The 15,145-nt window shown below is 50.3% G+C and overlaps 1 protein-coding gene across 2 annotated transcripts in view; it reads right to left on the reverse strand.

Annotated features, from left to right (window-relative positions):
- Positions 1-15,145, reverse strand: part of LOC115332903 (cyclin-A1-like) — a 39,936-nt gene that overhangs the window by 16,262 nt on the left and 8,529 nt on the right. For both annotated transcript variants that reach the window (XM_042289910.1, XM_042289909.1), the window contains 4 exons: positions 14,900-15,123; positions 11,910-12,114; positions 9,337-9,450; positions 4,149-4,281 (listed from right to left, as the gene is read on the reverse strand). In XM_042289910.1, the coding sequence (XP_042145844.1) occupies positions 4,149-4,281; positions 9,337-9,450; positions 11,910-12,114; positions 14,900-15,123 (676 nt within the window). The remainder of the gene's footprint in view (positions 1-4,148; positions 4,282-9,336; positions 9,451-11,909; positions 12,115-14,899; positions 15,124-15,145) is intronic.

Raw genomic sequence — 15,145 nt, forward strand, 5'->3', positions numbered from 1 at the left:
CAGTGGGCCAGCCTTCCCGCGGGCTCTTTTAGCCTCTGAATCCAGGTAAGTGCTGCGTGATCAGTCTGAATAACGAAAGTCGTACCGTCTAAATAGAGGTCGAACTTCTTCAGAGCAAACATGACGGCCAACCCCTCCTTTTCCGTCACGCTGTAGTTGCGTTCCGACGGTGTGAGCGTTCGACTAGCGAATGCCACAGGGCGCAACTGTCCATCGTGCTCCTGTAGCAATACTGCTCCGACACCGTAGTCGCTCGCATCTGTCTGCACAACAAAATGCCGATTAAGATCTGGTAACCGAAGGCTAGCGGTGCTTGCTATTGCCCTCGCAAGAGACGAGAAGGCAGCACCCTGCTCTGGACCCCAGACCCACCTCGAGCCTTTCCGGAGCAGCAAATTCAATGGCCGCGCCAGCTCCGCGCACATCGGGATGAACTGCCGGTAAAAGCCAACCATCCCCAGAAACCTTTGAAGGCTCTTTACATCGTGCGGTGGTGGATAATCGAGAATGGCCCTCAATTTCTCATCGTTCGGCTTCAAGGTACCATTGTCTACGACAAAGCCCAAAAGATTTACCTTTGAGGCGGCCAGTTGCACCTTTTTTGGATTAATTGTTAGACCGGCCTCACTCATTCGCCTTAAGACGATCTCGAGATGAGTTAGGTGCTCTTTGAACGACTTGGAGAATACCACAACGTCATCCATGTAGGCCATGGCGAAGTTAAATTTCGCATCGCCCAGCACGATGTCCATGAGCCGTTGGAAACTCGACGGCGAGTTCGACAACCCAAACGGAAGACGCGTAAACTCAAATAACCCCCTGTAACAGGTGAACGCCGTCTTTTGGACATCGTCTGGCGCCACCTGGATCTGGAGAAAGCCCCTGCTACAATCCAGCGTGGTGAAAACCCTCGCGCCTCCAAGCGAATACATTATAGACTCAATAGAGGGAAAAGGATACGCGTCCCTTCTAGTGACCTCATTAAGTCTTCGGTAATCAACGCAAAGGCGCGCGGTGCCGTCTTTCTTTGGCGCCAAAACTACTGGAAACGCCCAGGGACTCTGCGATGGCCGCACCGCCCCTGTGTCCAGCATCTCGTCGAGAGCCGCGTCTAGGAGGGCCCGTTTATGTACGCTTAGTGGTCTAGGATTACACCCCCACGGCCTGGCCTCTCCTGTATCTATCTTATGTTGTAAAACAGTCGTAAGCCCCGGTCTCTCGGTAAACATAGCTGCGTGTTGGGACAAGGCGTTCGCTAGCATCCGCCGTTGGTCGGCGGGCCCATCGAAAGACGCAATTATCATTTCGACGTTCCCGGGCACGACTCGCGCAGCTAATGCCTGCTCCTGGCGTGACGCAGCGAGCGAACGTTCCATTCCCTGCACCAGAGATGAACGGGCAACAAAGGGAATAAGAGGAGAAAACGCATGATAACGATACCCGTTGTTCCTCAAGTCCAGGATTATGCCCTCACGACAGACGAAGTCCTGCCCCAAAATAACAGGAATCGACATACCGGGCAAGTAAACGAAGCGTTGCCTCCTTCGTCTGCCGTCAAGGTCAAGGTGAAGGCGGATCGCCCCTTGCGCTTCGGCCAATCCTGTCGCTAAACGCAGCGGAGTTACAAGTTCCCGCGCGCAAAGGTTCCTGTTACGGCAGTCCTCGTACACATTATCGCCAATTAGAGAAAGGGTAGAACCGGTGTCAATTAGTGCCGAATATTCTCTACCACCGATCTCTACACGCACGTACGGGCCCTTCTCAGGTGTCGTGCTCTGAGCCCGACACGCCGACGGGGCCATCGCCACGCGGTCGCCGGCCACAATTTCCGCCCTGTCGGCACACTGATACTGGGCCTCGGCAGCGGCCGGCAACCTCGACTCAGAGGACCTGATTAGTGGCGCCGGCCTCTGGCGTTTCCCTCGGAACCCTGAGAACCAGACGCTACCCACGTGCAATGCCGCCTGATGTGCCCAAGACGGTGACAGTTGTAACACCTGACTTGTGGCCGGTCGTTACGCGCAACCTGTCCATCGTTACTCTCACGCGACACTTCATCTGTGGCAAACCGCGGTGAGTCATGATTCCCGCGACTGTCGTGACCAGTCGCGCCTCTGCGGTGGTTGACCACTGCGCCACCCCTACGGGTCTGCACTCGGGCCGAGTTTACGTTGGCTGCCCTACGCCTTTGCTCGTAAGCGAAGGGGTCCAAAGCCCGGGGCGTTATAGTTACCCCGTGACCGCGCTCCGCAACGGCCGTATACGCTGTCCGCGACTCAATGTTAGTGTCTGCGGCGCGTCCTGCCCACGCGCATCTTGGCTCTAGGGACTCCTCGGCCCTCGGAGGGGGGCGGTAATGCAGCTCAGCGAGCAAGCCCGCTTGGACCGTTCGCGCCTCTCTGGCAAGTGCCTCCAGATCCGCGAAATCCCGCCCGCGCAGATAGGCTTTGAATCTAGGGTGACATTGCCGTATCGCTCTAGCTACCTTCTCTGCGTCAGACGCGGATGGTTCGGCCCTCGAGTAGAGCTCCTGGAGCGCGCGAACGTACTCCACGAGGCTCTCGTCGGGGTGCTGAGTGCGATTAGCTAGTTCGTCCCTAATCCGCATCTCGTAATCAGGGGGCAAAAATTCCTCCCTAAACCGCGTCCGGAAGTCCGCCATCGATAGAAACGGTCGTTGCAACCGTCTCCAGCGCGACGCGTCGCCCGTTAACGCGATTGGCACGATCTGCACCAAGGCCGTTTCCTCTGATGCTCCCAACGCGGCTACATACGCGTCTAAGTCCTGTAAGAAATCGTGGACCGATTTCCCGTCGGAATATCCCGCGTAGGTCGGCGTCGGTACGGACAACCGCGGTCGGGGCAGAGACATAGGCGCGGCACTCGCGACTCCTGGAGTCGTCGCGATTTGTCGCGAGAACGTCTCCATCATCGCCGTAATGGCGCGCATAAACTCGCCGATAGCTGCCGCGCCTCCAGCTGGAGCTGGTGGTAAAATCCCAGCATCTGGAGATGCTCGCGTACTAGAGCCTTCTCCGGCCCCCGCAGCGTCAGACGGTTCCTGAATTCCGCTCTCAGACGAGTCGTCCTCGTCCCTATTGGGGGTCGACCTCGTCTTGGGGGGCATCGTTAGCGTTTACCCTTCTACACCACGCTGAACGCTCAATAGATCTGTGTGACTCCCCGGGACGAACAGAACAAGCAGCAGACCAATCGGGCCCCACGTTGGGCGCCAGTTGTGTGGGTCGCTCTACTATACTGCTGCCCACTCGGTCCCTGCCTGGTCCGCCCTCCCAAGAAGTCACACGAGCAAGAATGAATTCAAATCACTTTACTGTTTCGGCTGGTCGCTGTGCCTTGCCGTTGCAGTCCTCGTCCGTGTCTTGCCCCAGTGCCTGGCGGAATCTCACGTGCCCTCTGTCACACGCACTGGGCCGCCGGCCTCCGCTCCTGCCCCTCGCGCGCCGTCGTCCTCCTCGGCTTCCCACACACTATCACCATACAGCTGCTGCGAAAAGCCAAAGGAACGATAGAGTTATTGAAGAATGTGGCATTTGGTTATCTCGCATCAGGGGGCTAGCAGAGTGCTGCGGTTTTAACTTTGCTTGAACACCGGGTAATATGCCTTTTCACTGCCACAAATACCATAAAAGGGTTCCCCTAGATAAACTTGAAAAAAACTTTCAGCCTTTACACTCTGGTGAAGAAGGAAGACCAGCAAAGCTGTACCTCAAGGATGACAATGAAAAGGTTGCCGCCATTTCTCATAGATGACGGTAGCTGGGGAAACTAGCCCTTAACAGCTCCCTGTAAAACTACAAGGGACTTGGGAGTTCCCAAAGGAAGTAGGACCGCATTGTTTTGAACGCAATGGTACTACCAGTGATTATACTGCGTGACAGCAACAATGCCACCTCCGATGTTCTCACCAACGTCTTCCCATTTTTGCAAAGGATGTTTCACACCATGCCCGAAGTACCGTCAATCGTTGCTGCTTTCTCGAAACAAGCGGTCAGACAAGGCCAAGATATCAAGTTTTAAATCGATGTTCCCCACATGGTCATTTTTGTCACAGGAGTCTTGACAATGAAATTCGAGGGCTCACAAGGGAGCACAGAACAAAAAGGCATGCAGTGCAGTAGACTCACTTGGAGGACATGAACTTCTTCTGGATGGCCTGCTGTGCTTGTGTGCCAGCATTGCAGAAGCTGCTGTGCAGGCTGTGGATGCACTCCTTGAATCTTCCACGTTATAGCCAGAGTAGAAGACCAGGTCCGAGGACTGCACGCAATGAAGAGGAAAATACTTATGGATTGCGGAAGTTAAAGGGGCACTCCTGCGTTTTCTTTATAGTCCCAGATTTCCCTCAAAATTGACTCAACTCTGAGCATATGTTAACCGTAGCTGTCTGTTATTCTTCCATTCCCTCTGCCGCCCCCGCTATGTTCTTTCCTTCCGAATTGCTCCCCGCAACCCGAGTTCTCTAGAGCCAACGAGCCCTCGCCGTTCAAAGCACCGTCCATTCTTCTTGCCCTCAGTTCTACCCGTCGCCCAAATGTAAACACCAGCCAAGTCGACTCTGCTCGCAAGCCCCGGTAGCAGACTTGTTCGCCGCAGCTGTAACCTTACACCTCACTTCATAAACTAGCCTCGCCCTCGCCCGCTGCCATAGCCTCAAAGTACTCCAAGCCCACGTTCTTCTCTTTCCAGTTGCTTCCGCCGGTCCCACTGACTCAGACAAACCTTTCTTTTCCATAATAAACAGTTATCTTAATCTTTCAACTTGTTCTTTCTTCCTGGGGACTACCACCAGCCCCCACACAACAAACACTGCCGAATTAACCAAATTGTTTGGCCAAAATATTTCCGCCAATATATTAAATTTACACTGTTTGTCCACGGTTTTCTTTGAGACTGAAAGTTTCTACTGGCAACAATGAAAAAGTGACGCCAGCGGCAGGTAGGGGTTCATTTTTGGAATGTAGAATAGGTTCCCACTGATTGCAAGCAGTTTCATGGCATCGAATAAATGTTCTGGAAGCGCGATCAACCACCCATGCTGCAGCATGAAACATGCTTGGCATGCTGTACTGCATTTACACGATTGTAGGTTGAGTCGTAGAAACAAAGCATTCCACAGCCGACAAAAATGAATCAACTGTGACATCAAGAACACTAATGCTCGAGTTCAGCCGGCTGAACCTGTAGCATTGCGCTATTCTGGACGTTCATTATACAACTTTTCCTCTTCATTATTGCAGAAAAATGTATTATTTATTTCCATTTGCAAACCAGCCTGAATGTTCGGCGGTGAACGGACGCGCCTGAATCACAAGGGTGACGGCACTTGACGCAAGAGCCCCTACGGAACGACCATGGAACAGCCTCACTCCCCCGCTTTTCGCAAAATGCACGGTCGCACATCGTTTGATCGAAAGTCGAGGTCATGGAAGCTTGCTGGAAAGCCAAATAAGTTTCTACCGACACTTGTCATCCAGGCAGCTTCGGTTTTCGGTGCTCATTTACGGCCCATACTTCATACGAAAGCGACCGAAAACAGCGCTGCTAGACGCAAGTTCGACCCGTCAAAACGGGTGGTGCTCTAGCAGCGTCTGCAACGGCAGAGGGGCTTAATCATGGCAACAAACTGAGTGGCTTCCGAGGGCCAAAGTCTGGATAGGTCCAGATGCTTTCCAAAATTAGAGGTCAAGCTTGTAACGTACGTCGCAGAAGCGCGCGATCGGCTGCTGCCCGTGACGGGCGATGCGATCACAGTGGAAGCGCGTAAGATGCGGTCATTTGCTAAGTGCGAGAGTTTCTAGGACGATACCGACGAATCATTGTCTAGTAGCAGACAAAGAGAAAGAAGGACAGGGGGCAGCTTCAGTTGTTCCTCCAGCTTTGATAACTCTCCGGCATCTCGTGCGCCTCGCATGTGCGTGACCGACCAAAGCACGGCAGAAGGCATCGAATGCATGCTGGAGGCCGAGGTTTTGAGAGACGCCCTGCCGTTCACATGTTAGCCATGGAATGTGCCTCTAAACTATAATCTTTCTTTTTTGCTGCTGTGGATTTTTTTACGGGGGGGGGGGGGGGGGTGGGGGGTCACTTACAATCGTGGGAATACAGTATTTATACTCCCTGCTCGTCTGTAATGTGAAACTGAAAAGCACAGGTATATTTGATTGTTGCGTTTGACCTAACCTTCATTTGCTCATTTCACAATAACTATTTTGACTTTTGCGATACAAAAAAGTATACCAGAGGGGGTAAAAGACCGGCGATTCAAAAAACCGAGTTAGCTCGGGTGGCTGAAAAAAATGTTGTGGGAGTACCCCTTTAAGCACAGCAGACTTCAATGGCTTTTATGCCCAAACTATGGCTCATGAAGGTCTGCATAAAAAGTCACAAGCGCGCCGCTTGCCCGCTGCGCAATCGGTCAAGTGGTCAAGGAACCGCCCACCTAAACTGGAGTGTGAGTAGCACAACATGCAAAACAAACACTCGCATGGAACGTCACAGCTAGAGCATTAAAATGGCAGTCTTGCTCTCAGTACAATGAAGAACTAACTACTGTACGAGGGCGGCAGGGTATCTATGCTCACTGAGGTTCTCATTTTAACATGACCTACATGAGCCGAACCACCCATAACACAATTTTAATGCGAAAGCATTAACTGGACCCATGGAGCGAACCACAGTCATCAGCATTGAAGCGGCGCCAAACGGCACCTTCCCCCGTCCAAATATCGTCTGTAGCAGAAATCTGATGGCCCATTGGCTGGCACATGTCATAGTTCCAAGGAACGAGGCTCCCATCGGCTCTCGTGCGGCGTAGTTCCCCTGGACGCCACCAGGGAAGCCATCGCCATGGTGGCGCAGCGCACGCAGCAACTTGGCAAGGTGCGGCAGTGCGGGCCTGACCGCAGAGCCCGTCCGGGCAAGCTCAAGAAAGAATGCACGGCCGAGCTCAGCGCGGCACGGGCACTTCACGAGAGCTCGTGCTCTGCTGTCGCCAAGCAAAATCTGGCCGTCCACGCCATGACGCCGCAGACGAAATGAGGGAACGGAAGGTCGACATTCATGCTTTCGCATCCACAACTCATAAGTGCGTAGGTGTCCTCGAAATATATTGGCTGGAAATTCGTTTTCTCTCCGCCCAAAAACAGCCGGTTTCAGTGGCGCTCACTCTTTTCTCTGGTCACGTGGCGTTCAAACTACAGTAATCCTTAGCTATAATAAAGTCAAGGGGACAGCAAAAAAAATCTGATATGGTGGTAATTCGATAAAAGCGAGAGAGGAAAAAAAAATAGTGCCAACACCTTGAAGGTGGATGGTAAGACTACGGTAGACTCTGACCGTACATTTAATCAAACCCACCTTGGTTATGAACATCTTGCAGCCGATTTGTCGAGTAAAAGAATAACTAAATGGAAGTTTGCAGATGATTTCATCCTGGCACGAGTTCTCCTCGAATTGCTCCAGGCATTGCAAGAACACTGTCACCGCCACCGCACTCCACTTTGTTTCGAAGTAGTCGTAAGATGTTTCGCATCTCCGCAGTCGTCGGAGTTTTAGTGTCTTCTTCAACGTCACTTTGTGCTTGCCCCGGCCGCACGCAAAGTCTACGATCGCAGCATCTGTTGCAGGACCTACAACGGGAACGTCCGCATCGACAAGCACGAAGCAATGAAAGTTACCCTCAAGAGCTTTACAAATGTTTTTTAGGGATGCCGCGAACCTCCCAAAGTTCCAGTTCTAAAGGTTGCGAAATGTTCAAACCTCTCCTAGATCAGAATTCGAAAAGTTTGCAACATAACTCTGCTAAGGTTCAATGTTTCGAATAATTCGAAAATGTTAAGCTTTCTGAAACGTACGAATCCAAAGACGTCAAAATAGTTTATAGATAGTTAGAAAAATTTGAATATTGAACATTGAATTGAACACTGAAAGGTTCAAAAGTTGAAATTTAAATTCCAAGCCTGAATTTCATGGAAATTCAGGCTTCGAAACTGCGGGAATCAAATTCCACAGTTTCGAACTAAGTTTTCTTGAATTCATATAAAACAAAACGCGAAATGTGCTACAAATTTCACTGAAAACGTTGACCATTTTTCTTACGCCGTGAACATACACCTTTCTTCTTCGTGCTGTGCTACTGACGGTACTACCTCTATTACTCGTTATTTGTCGTAACTTACGAAACACGCGTTGAACTGGCTGGTAGACTCCCGGCACCATATAAACAGCCTGGCCAAAAATTAAAGGAATTTTGCGGAGATGCCATTGTCTCTTGAAAGGCCGACGTACAACCTCGGTTTACTGCAGGGAAGACACTCCTCTTAGCTTTCCCCTCTCCTAAGCTGCGAGAAGAGCCAAGTTGGGGCGAGGTAAAAACTGGAGAGCATATAGGAAAGGAGGACAGCAAAAGTGGAAAGCCCGAAGTCGGCCTTTAAAGGAGCTGTGCAACAATTTCAGGGCTTTGGTTAAATAATTGTGAAAGTTGATGCCTGACACTTCTGCAGTGAACTACAAAAAACTGATTTTGACTGGATACCCTAGTTTTTATTTTAAAAAATGAAAAATATCCAGGTTTTTGCCGCCTCTCAACTCGTACATCGTCTTCCGGGTCACGTCCGCAGTGACGTCACTTGAGTAGGCGGGGGGTTCCGGAAAAGGTCCCTCTTTAGAGCCATCAGCGACAACTCATACGATCGCGACCACGTGACCACGTGCTGGCGGGCGCCCCGCGAAATATAAGGTGAAAGGAGGAAAGTCATCCGGGTCCGGCCATACCCGTCCTTGCCCGTCCGGCGCTGTCCCCCTCCCGCTCCGGCTTCTGGTGGCTATTCGCGGTTTTGTGGACCTAGGATAGATAACGCCACTAAACCTCCGTATAATAAAAGTCTTGTCGATGATACCAGGTTTTTTGACGCATTTATATATATTTTGGAACGACAAGATTTATAGAAAAGTTACCTTTCATCGAGCAGGTATTCGCACAACTTGCTATCTTTTTTACAACTACCCAAGTGACGTCACGCCGCTTGTTTCTCATGGCCGCCGCTCGTGGCTGCAGGTCGGGAAATATTCCAAGTTTTCCCTCGCTATTACGCGGAGGAATCGGAACATTTCGATGAAAGGAGGTGTGTTTGCCTTTTGTGACAAGGTGAACAATATCAAAAGCAGAAAATGCCAGTTTTTTTAACGTTAAAATCGTTGCACAGCTCATTTAAGTGGTGGGGGAGTGTTAGCACCGCTACTTCTGTAGCTACATCCTCATTGCCGTTCACCACGAGGAATAAGAGCGCTAACCGATTGATAAGTCAGACTCACCCACGAAAATCGGTTGAGTGTGTGGTTTGCCAGGCACAAGGACGCACCGGCAACGATGCTGGGCAGGTACTGAAGGTACGGGTCGTCCTCCAGGAACGTCAGCTCGCACAGATACTGGAAGAAATGCCGCGCTATACTCGAGTGGCAACTGGTTTAAAAGCACACAGAAGGCACTTCCAAACTTCTCATAATTAACACGCTTGAGGGAACGGGTAGATGCCCCTTTAGGCCAGTGTTGTGGAACAAGCACTGTCTTCCCCGCCGAAATTCCGGGGAATTAGTTTATGCCTTTCAACTCCCAGGAGTGGAGACACGGAGCCCATTCTCACTCCTGAGATGGCTGAACTGCTACACTCCTCCGATTCCTAAACGACGAAAATGGCTTTTTGCAGCTCCATGGCATTGCCGCCAAAATCTACATAAAATCTATGTCTTAAAATGCGTAGCAGACAACTGCATAGACCGGTGAAATGCGTCCACAAAACACTGATGTGAAGAGCACGTAATGCAAAGCACAACCTCTTGCGGTCCCTTACCGTGCAAGAGCACCCCCGGCGCCATCTGTCGGGCAGCTGTGGAACTCTTGCGATTTCTGAACATTTCCCATTTTTTTATTCACAACATTCTTTTGCTATGCAGAGCGCAAGTTGGTTTGCTTTTTTGCAGGGGTGTCAATAATGTGAGAACGACGATTTTTATTGGCTAATGCAAAAATATAGTAGGTAGACCTCAAGGCACCAAGCATAAGGCCTAGCCACTATTCTTTCGATCAAAGCCAATCAGAGCCCGGCGTCGTTCTGACGTCACCACAAATCCTCTGCGAAAAGCTGACTTTCTCTCCGTACTGGCTTGAAAACCTTACCGCAAAGTTCTGTGAGAACGCCCGCCCCCGAGAGATCGCCCATCCCATTTTTCTGGGTAAATATCTCCAACATAAAAATTCCGAAACATCGCCCACCCCCGATTCCTGTAAGAGGTCACGCAATGTCCGACAGGAATCGCATCAACCGCGTAATTTGTTGCACCAGCGAGATTATAGCGGTTTATAGTTTGTGTGACACGCGACTTTATAGCGGGTTCCCGCGTTTTTGTCCGCGATGTGCGTGAGCGATCTCGATTCCACTTGAGTTGGTCCCACATCTACATTGCATCGTAAATACGATTCTGCTGCATTCACAATCTGCGGGATTTGTTCCCGTAGCATGCGAGTTTGTAGCGGGTTCCTGCCTCTTTGTCCTTGATCTGCGCGCGCGATATTGTTTCCCGTGACAGACAGGCTTGTAGCGGGTTCCCGCGTGTTTATTGCACCATAATACTTCCATCTGCTACGTCCGTGATTTGCGGCATTCGTTCCCTTGAGAGTTCTCGGCAGATTTCCGCGGGACCTTAACACCATGAAACGCGAATCTGCTGCGTCCACAACCTGCGGTATACTTTCCCGTGACACAGGAGTTTGTAGCGAATTCCTGCTTGTTTATCGCATTGCGACACTCGAATTTAGGGTGTTCACGATCTGCCTTACCAGTTCCTGCATCACGTGGCTTGTAGCCAGTTTTAGATAAAGTTTTGCTGTGGCGTCCCCAAGGATAGCCCTCCCCTGTTTTTCACCATTAATCTCTTCATTTTGGGTGGGCGTTCTTTCGGAACTTTTCGCTAATGTCATAAACGACCGTTTCAATAAATTAAACACCGCAAATACTGCAAAACCTTCGCTGCAATGAAATGCAGTTCCAAAGTTGTCTCATTGGTGGTGCCAGTATTTTCTTGTCTTAAAGGGGCACTCCCGTGCTTTTCGTAGACGCTTGTTTTTAATGGCCTTTTGTTCAATAAAAATGACCAGTTCTAGATGGCAAGATGTCATAGTAAACTACCAGCAAAAAATACACGACTACTTCCTCTTCGGGGAGTAGGGAGGGAGGAGATCTTCCGGTCTCCACCCCCTCCATAAAATTGGACCAATGAAAACAGGGAGTTGCGTGAAATCACAAATATCTGTAATAGTGTTCTTTAATTGCATCAAGCACTATATTTTGACAAGAAATAAATCACTGGGTGCCCGATCGGGCTGACGTGGTTTATGGGCCACATTGGCCAAACGAGCTGCAAGGAGTGACATAAGCGTCGATCGTCTGCAAACGTCTCCGCCTTTCCTCCTCGCCACCCGCAAACACAGCGCGCCTGCAACCGATCATCACAGGAGGTGTTCACCATTGAATTGTAAACGCTACCCATGGTTTAAGATGGATCCTCTCTTCAATCTAGGCTCTGGTGAAAATGCCAACCGACGGAGCCCCCAGTGTCTGCTTTAAGGCGCAGAAAAAAGTGTGTGTCACAATCTTCGGTTAGATTTTTAATACGAAAATCTGTCACCCACGAGCGTAATTTCGGGTCTTTTTAGGATGACTTGGGCCCGCATATTGAGTCGTCGTCATCAACAGACAATCTTAGAACCCATTCCAGTTCCCCATTAGGATATCGTGCAAGGTCGTAATTTATCAAGTCGCAAGCGGTCGCAAGAGTGCGCACCGGCCTTTGGTGACAAAGGCGGCACCTAATCAAAGAAAACCTCTCGCATGTGCCAGGTGCTTGACGGTGTCCGGGGCCTTGCCGACTTCCGCGAAGCGGAGCAGGAAGTAGTAGATGGTGGGGGCCGTCATGTCGAACGAAAGCACCTTGAGCACCAGCTGTTCCATCCGAAGCACCTGCTGCTTCGTGTACGTGTCGTCCGTGATGAAGACAAACTCCGACACCTCCGGCGGGTAGATCTCCTCAAACTTCCTGCAGCGCCCACGTCAGACGCACCGATTGGTCTACAGACAAATGGCGCATTTACAAAGGGTAAGAGAGAAACGAGAGCAGTCTTCCGGCCGTACGAGCTAATCGTGCCAGAACTGCTCGTTCGGGAGAGCTTCCGTACGCCACCGTCTGGCAAAACCCAAACACAACAAATGATGTCAACTCTGCTATGGGTTTGTCGAATGCAGCTCATCTAGGAGGAGGTGCCGAATAAGTCACGAAAGGCTTAAAGGCTCCTACACACGACTGCAGCCGCTTGAGTCTCGTTAAGGCTGCTTGAGTTGAGCTGTTGCTATGGTGACCCCTACGATGAGCCAATGGGCAACGCAACGCAGTCGATGGAACTGCGTGAACGAGCTTTAACGCTTCGAGTGCCACGCCCGAATAGAGCAGGGTGCGCTTTCATATCGTATCTGGGTTTTCTGCCTGCCCCATTCAACCGGGCAGTCTTTTTTTTTTTTTTTTCAACGTGTAGCAGCATGCAAGGGCAAGCGATGAACTCACTGTTTTATTGTGTAGTGTCACTTTTTGTGGGCGCATAATTTCTTTTGTTTAGGCAACTTCCGTTTCTGTATCGTCCTCTTGCTTTGTTACAGAATGGTAGATCTGTAAGTCAACCTCGCACTTCGAGGAGGACGCCCAGATCTAGAAATTGCCGACAAACTATATTCAACGACCGCGAGATTGCATCTTAACGAGTTCATTTATGATAGTGATCAAGGGTTCCTCTGACACTCGAGGACATCACCTATTACCGTTTGTGATAAGAACAGATATGGAGTAAAGGAAGTCTTAGATAAGACTCTAGTCAGAGTAGGTTTCATGTACAATGGGTAATAAAAATTATTGAAAAGTGAATCATAGCGCCACACTCCACTGGAATAAATCCTCTCTCCCTTTTACACTTGGTAGTTTGTTTAGCCTGTAAATATAATTTATTTAAAATACAAGCAAGAGACAGCATATCCACTAACACGTCTACCAAGAGAAATCTGTCCCGTAAGTTTAATGAACCTACCAAACTCGAGACATATCCTAAACTGCAAAGACAACCACACAAAATTATTACAAAAGCCTACACTTGAGCTTTAAAGGTGGCACTGCCCTTAGTGGCATAGGAATCGGAGTGGATCAGTTTGCTGCTCTTTCGATCTACAGCTGCACGGGGACTACCGTGCCTACTGTATTTATACGAATGCATATACAATAAACGATCAATTTTATCGCGGGCTCAATATTTCGCGATTTAGGTCAAAGCTGAAGTTTTGGAATATTTTGCGGGTTTAAACTTCGCGATGCGGTGGAATGATCTCAATATAGATTCCAATGCGTTTACATTTTATCGGAATTGTTCGCGGGAGCCATTTTTCGCCAATTGTAAGCGATTCGCAAAAATCAGGTCCTCGCAAAAATTAAGTTGTTTACAGGGGTGGCCAGGCTTACCCAGGCTAGCAGCCGCAAACAAAACCACGAAACTTCCAAGAGCCGTGGGGGCGGGGGGGGGGGGGGGGGGGGCACACCTTTTGTTGAGAGCAATAAACGAAACTCGAACTACTTTCAATCTATCCGAGTTAAAAGCAGATAAGACTACCGAACCGCAATCTGTCTTTTGATTTAAAACTCGTTTCATTTGCTTGGGGAAGTGTGTGTGTGTGTGTGTGTGTGTGGGGGGGGCGGGGGGGGGGGGGGGGGAGTGCAGGAGAGGGAGCCGCGAGCCGCACTCTAACATCCGAAGAGCCGGATGCAGCTCAGGAGCCGCAGCTTGGCCACCCCTGGTATAGACCCTTGTTTTTTTCTCCCTTTTTCTCTGCTTTTTTTTTTTTCAAGAGATCAATTTGCAATTAGGACAAAGGTCAACCCGTAATAAATCGGAGCATAACTTGCATGCCCATCGCGTTAGGCCAGGCGCTGCCCCACAACAGCCGCTGCTCGTAGCACTCTGGTGCAAAGCGGTGAAGCTCGACGTGCGCACACTGATGAAAGGCAGTGAAGGCTGACGCAAGCGGCGCAAGTGCCACGGGACGGAGGCATGTGGCACACACGATAACTGAGTGTTCTTATCAGGAGTACAAGTAGCTGCAATCAACTATCTTAATATTTTGCAAAAGGTTTCTCGGGACTCGGTCTCCGACATCGACTGGAAATTTAGACGTCGTCGATTAACCAGCCAATGCTACAAGCGGCCAGAGCAGTCGATCCCAGCATCAACGGCTCTGCCCAGTTGAATTGCCGCTTCAAAGCGCGACATCGTGGCGTTCATCATCTTATTGTACCCGTGCTTTCATCGGCTAAACCAGTCAAGCGCAATGAATAGCCCCGTGACTTGCCACTTGTAATACGAGTGTTTTTAGGTGCGGGTGTTCCTGCCTTCGCCAGTGCTCTGACATAAGACGGGGCAAACTATACGATCTGTAGAGACGCCGTGAAACTCGTATTTGTAAAAATTTTTCTTTCCCTCTACTTCCCCAAATATTAAAGTGGACTAATAATAAACCATTAATTTTTTTCTGATTTAGGCCCATCTAGGCACATGTGAGGCACTAGTCTTAGCAAAAATGGCATTGTGACGCAAGTAGTACCAGGATTCATAATGCAATTTGGCGCAGCACTTCCATCACCAATGCTTGGGGCACATAAATTGGGCTTGTGCCATAAAAGCTGCCCTAACCATAAAAGAAAGAACATGGATCAGTGTTGGGTGTAATCAAGATCGGAGCACGAGCGTGACGTCACGGCCTTCGCTCTCACGCATGAAGAGTCCACTCACGCAGCGATGTAGAGGGCGGCTGTGCCGACGAGCTGTAGCTTGTTGCGGATCACCGACATGGCGGAGAGGAAGCGGTCCACGTGCGAGATGCCGAGGAAGAGCGTCTCCGAGTGCAGGCGATACTCCTCGGCCACCTCCACCAGCCAGTCGACGAGGATGGCGCGCATCGAGGACGTGATGTCCGGCTGCTTGCTCATGTAAGTCGGCTTCGGGGTCAGCTTCTCCTTCGCGCACCCGGGGAGAGAA

This window comes from Ixodes scapularis, unplaced genomic scaffold (genome assembly GCF_016920785.2).
Source record: "Ixodes scapularis isolate PalLabHiFi unplaced genomic scaffold, ASM1692078v2 PGA_scaffold13__105_contigs__length_92229423, whole genome shotgun sequence".
Taxonomy (NCBI): domain Eukaryota; kingdom Metazoa; phylum Arthropoda; class Arachnida; order Ixodida; family Ixodidae; genus Ixodes; species Ixodes scapularis.